At 47.3% G+C, this 5,000-nt stretch overlaps 3 protein-coding genes across 6 annotated transcripts in view; 1 reads left to right on the plus strand and 2 right to left on the minus strand.

Moving 5' to 3' along the window:
- Positions 1-5,000, plus strand: part of LOC125949769 (26S proteasome non-ATPase regulatory subunit 8) — a 594,091-nt gene that overhangs the window by 436,451 nt on the left and 152,640 nt on the right. The gene's annotated exons all lie outside the window — the stretch shown is intronic.
- LOC125949743 (trans-Golgi network integral membrane protein 1-like) lies at positions 119-3,271 on the minus strand. Of its 4 annotated transcripts, XR_007468677.1 has the most exons (3): positions 3,148-3,271; positions 437-3,080; positions 119-355 (listed from the first exon to the last, which is right to left on the minus strand). XR_007468677.1 is itself a non-coding variant. In XM_049677065.1 (2 exons), exon 2 carries the CDS (start codon positions 2,890-2,892, stop codon positions 1,402-1,404), a length of 1,491 nt encoding a protein of 496 aa, XP_049533022.1. In that variant the 5' UTR covers positions 2,893-3,080; positions 3,148-3,271; the 3' UTR covers positions 119-1,401. The 4 variants fall into 4 exon arrangements, 3 of the variants coding, with proteins under 3 accessions (XP_049533022.1, XP_049533023.1, XP_049533024.1); XM_049677065.1 differs by having other exon boundaries at positions 119-3,080; XM_049677066.1 differs by having other exon boundaries at positions 119-3,085; positions 3,148-3,257.
- The window catches only part of LOC125949719 (serine-rich adhesin for platelets-like), a 3,756-nt gene continuing 2,785 nt past the window's right edge, over positions 4,030-5,000 (minus strand). The window contains exon 1 of the mRNA XM_049677028.1: positions 4,030-5,000. This exon is cut by the window's right edge and continues 2,785 nt beyond it. The gene's annotated coding sequence lies outside the window, so the exon portion shown is untranslated.

Below are 5,000 nucleotides of genomic sequence, written 5' to 3' on the forward strand. Positions count from 1 at the left end.
TAATGCAACCTTATTAATATCTTACTCATTGAACATTATTGAGCTCCCGTATCCGAAACTCTGTCTACTATACCCATCGAATGGTCCGGTTAGATACATGTCACGGGCAAAATAATAGTTCTACTAGGTAAGCTAGATTTATTATTCTTCATTTACATTACACCGTGAAACGGTGGCACCAGTTCGCTTGCAGCTACACTTGATTAATTAACAACCAGATTTCCGGTGGACGGCTTCGTTGAAACTCCCTACGTTTCACTACAGAGACGACGATCGTATACAATGTTGCTCATAGCAATTCTCGGTCTCGTGCAAGTCCCATCTACCGAACACACATGTGTATACGCAGCTGCTGCTGATGATGCGACCGTGGTATGTACATTAAATCCGGTCATGGGAATAGAACACAATTTTGAGATAAGCAAGAGAACTGTACCATTTTCCATTTATCACACCAAAACGGAAATGAGGGTTGTTTAACAAAAATAATTCGCTTTATTTTTTTGAACTAAATCTCTCTCTATCTTCTAGTAAACTCAAGAAATTTCGCAATCAAAAAGCTACCCTCAGCGGTATTCGCTCTAACGTCTTATAGCATCCGCTTAGAACGTGTTCTGTGCAACGTGTACAGTATGACGACACATTGCGGTGCTGCGTTGTGTAAACGATATAGGGGATTTCCCTCGCGAAATCTAACTTTATTGCACATACCACCGATAGCAGTCTAATCCCAAACAATGTCAAGCGTTTTGTATCGCTTTGACGATAATGAACCCTGATAACAGTGTGCGATAGCAGCTCGCATACGCTGATCGAGGGAAGGGCCAAAAAAAAGCATCGAGTACCATTCCCGAAAAGAAGAGTTAGTTTTAATTTGTAAAAATTCTTTCCTTTCCATTTTATTGATCAACGGGGGGTTTCTTTGCGATCAATGATCGGTGATGATGGCGGCGTGCAAAGCGCATAAGAAAGCCACCGTAATTACTATCTCTTCACTAACCATACACGGGCGCTCGCAAGCGCGCATTCCTCTGCTGCTTGTACTGCGGCTGTTCTTTTGGTGAGCCGGATGAACGTGTGCCGTGGACAGTTGTTGTCGCTGGATAATACGAGAGCGACGAAATCGACGTGGACGTTTCTGTACTCCACTACAGGTTGCTCGCTCGGTGAATATCTAATTCCCAATATAATCTAAGGCGCAGGTGAAGCGAGACGAGTTGAAAACAAAAAAATAGGGAAGAATATGCCTTCGCGAAAGAGGAGAGGAAGAGCGAGAGAGAGAGACATGGGTTGTAAAATGAAGATCGAATCGGAATCGCAAGGGAAATATTTACAAGTCCTCATGGAAGGAGGGCAAGGGAGAGGGACACACTGGAAAGGTAAGGTCGGAGGAACGATCGCTCAATAGATGATTTGTGATGACGAATGACTGCCGGCCGGGGCACTGCCCGATGTGATCGCTTCCTCGAGGTTAGAATCCAGCTTACGATAGGCGGCCGTATGTTTGCGTCCCTTGCTGAATCCCCCTCGACCACTGCTAGTGCGTGGCCGACCTTCAACCACCAGCCCCAATAGCTTCGATTTGTTGTGATATGCTACGTAGCAGAGCGCACAGCTGAACATGGCGAACAGGAAGTAGGAGAAGAAGTTGGAATCGTTCTGGTTGTAGAACGGGTCTACGGGTCCCTGGATAATGTTGCTCGCCCCCTTCTCGCGCTCACCGTCCTCATCTTCCGGTACCACCGGTGGCTCGCGGTCCTTACTGGCCTTAAGCTGCTCGTCGCCGTTGTGGGTATCCGGCATGCTATCCTGCGAATCATTCTCCTCGTCGTTCATCTCCGCCATCGTTTCATCTCCGCCATCCGCAACGTCTGGATCTTTCAGAGCACCGTCGAGCGGTGCCTTATTGCCAACCATGTCGTCCTCGTCCGATCGTTCATCGTCCTCCTCATCGGTCGGCATTTTGAGATCTGGGTTTTCTACAATCTTTGGCTGCTCGTCAGTTTGCCCGCCTGGAGCAGGAGCGGCAGGAGCGGCAGGGGCTGGAGGAACAACAGCGGCAGCAGCTCCACCGCCTACCTCTTTTCCTCTGTTGCCTTGGTTACCTGCAGCGGTATGCTCGGGTACTGGTAGCGGAGCTTCGAGCTTGTGCTCGCCCTGCCCAACTGAACCGTCACCAACGGGAGCAGTACCGTTGGTTTTGCTGGGTTCTAACACCTTCTCCTTCACTTCCGTGGCCGGTTGCTTCATGACAGCGACGGCTGGTTTAATAGCAACATTCGATTTGATCTCAACAGGTTCAACCTTCAACTTTGAACCGGCACCTACGGTTTCATCTTTCTGTTCGGGTTTGTTCCGTTCCGCCTGTACGATGAGCTCAGCTCCGATCAACAGTGCACGGCAGCGATCATTCACTCGCTGTTCCTCGGAGTTGGTACGCGGTACGGCTTGCACACATTCGTTTGTGCAGGATAGCATTTTTTTCATCGGTGCATACTTTTGTACCTTGGCCTTCAGATCCGCCGGAAGTAGGTTAGCCGTTTCGGGAAGCTTATAACAAAATTGGTCCACTTCATCTGGTGTGAGCGGTGTCACCATTCCCTCGTTGATTGCAGCGGTTGGTTCTTCGGGCCGGTAGCTTCCCAGTTCCTGCAGCACCTCCTTCAGAGCAACACAGTCCGGCCGAGTGCTATTGTCGGTGCAACCGAGTTGCCACTGCGGAACGTTTTCGTTACTTCCTTCTTGTGCAGGAGTTAGAAGGGCTGAGGTGTTGTCTTTCGCGGGGGGATTGGCTGTTTCTGCCGTTCGTTCAAGTGGCGGTGGGGCCGCTCTCACGACCGTCGCTAGTGCAAGCACCAGGCTCAGGATAATTGCTTCCGTTGGTTGCTTCATGCTTGTTACGCAGGTGGTGCCTAGCTGACTAGTTCTCCGTAGGGACTCCTTTCAGTCCTGGTGGACGGATTGAGAGCGGCTTGCTGTTGTTCCGATCGTAAGAAGTCGCTGGTTTCTACTCAGAACTTTTGCTGGTGACCATAGCGACCAACAGAACACGGTGCGGCCTGCCTCGGTATAGCAGGTGCCTATTCTAGCCGGGAAAGGACAAACTGTTACCAATGAATAATGCACGTCGGCGACCAGATTACTCACTCGTAGTTCACAGTTTAGCGAGGTTTTTCGATTACCCCAGGAGCGGATTGAAGAGGATCCTCAGCGTAGCGCAGTTCTGTTTTGTTTTCTTCTTCCTCTCTCTTCTTTTGCTACTTCTTCACCCATCACCCGAGTCGCGAACGCAGGCCTGTAAACACATTGAGATTGCTCGACTTTCGCATCCGGCTGCTCGACTTTCGCATCCGGCTGCTCGACTGCCGCCGTTCAACTGCTCGAGCGGACGCCTCGTTTGTTGTTCTGGAAAAATGGAAAATTTTGTGAATTTTCATCTCCGGGAAGTGTAGGATACTTGGAGAACCACATCGCAAAAGATCCTCAAAACCACGAGCCTGAAAGCAGGTAAAAGGACATCCAAAATACTTTTACAACGGCCCGGAACCAACTCTTAAACAACCCCAGGTGAGAAACAGAACTCCGGCCGGCCGAGATCCGGGTGTCCTAACAGGAAACCATTGGAGACAGCACCAGCAAGCAGAAAGGATCGCGATTCTGCAAGGCTTAGAATAGCTTGTGAAGGCCCAGGATCCTGGATTCAATAGCCATACTGGGGTAAATCCTGAAGTAGACTACCTATTCATTTTCGTAAAAATATCGCCAAAAAAAGACGCGGTAAGTTTGTAATGTCCGACGATCAAAGAAAGATTCATAGCAGCTACTACAGCTGAAGAATAATCCGAATTCCTTAATTCGTTGCAGGAGTCTGCGTCTGCGAGGATGAGGCGTTCGGCGGGATCAACAATCTTACAAAATTTGATGACTATCACAAGAAAAATTGACCGATAAAATAAATAGAATGATCGGATCTGATGGCTGAATAAAACGTGCTAAAATGTGAACAGCAGAACGAGAAAAAGGTTGGAGTTTTCATCGAATTTTATTTTAGTTTATCATGAAATCGTGAATAATCAGAAAATTCTGATTTTTACACCACATGGTCTGCATGGTCTGTGAATGCTGTGGTGCACAGGTAAAAATGGATATCTGCTATCCCAAGTACCTGGATAACCCTAGCCAGCCCTTCTTCGGCTCAAGAAAACCGCTGATGCAGCAGGTCACAGGCTCGTGGAGAGTGGGGTGAAACAACAGTGATTTAGTCTCGTTTCTGGTTGAAATATGTACAACATTCGTTAAAAGGGTGCTTATCAATGGATTAAATGAGGGGATCAGTTGGTAGGTGTTACGGAATGTGCATTGTTGGCAGTTTGAAGGAGTGATTCTCTAATATTTGCGTCTTCCGTAACGAATTATCACCTTGTTCAATGACGACACCTGACGTTGATTAAGTGTCCTTTCGAATCGATCTTATGTTTTCATTGTCTAACTAATCTGAATTCGAACATTCACATTTACGATTTCATTAAGTAAAGAAACAAAACACCTCCAAACGCGCGCTTTTGCTAAACGCTGCCCGTCCTTTTCGCAAATTATAGAGCAATGGCACAGCAGCTATTTACATATGCCTCTCAAACCATTAGCCGAGAACCGATACAGCTATCAAGCGTCGTTAAAGTAGATTCATTAAAGTACAAATTAATTGTTCCGAATTTCTTCTACAGCTGGTGAAGCGTCTACATAATACAGAATCACGATTTCAAACGTTCGTTACGCATAATTGTGGTTAGTAGATGCTTTTCCGTAAGTCTGAACTAATCAATTCCTGCTTCAATAGCAGTCCAATCAATTACGTGACATTATAATACTGTCGTTTATAGGTTCTCCCCTTTTTATCCTCCAATCAATTCGTCTGCCTAGCCTACGCTGCGCCTCTTTCCATAGACAAATCCTTTGGCGCACCCTCCACGAGTGCCAATACTGACGATCTTTTCCTTCTC

This window comes from Anopheles darlingi, chromosome 2, assembly GCF_943734745.1.
Source record: "Anopheles darlingi chromosome 2, idAnoDarlMG_H_01, whole genome shotgun sequence".
Taxonomy (NCBI): domain Eukaryota; kingdom Metazoa; phylum Arthropoda; class Insecta; order Diptera; family Culicidae; genus Anopheles; species Anopheles darlingi.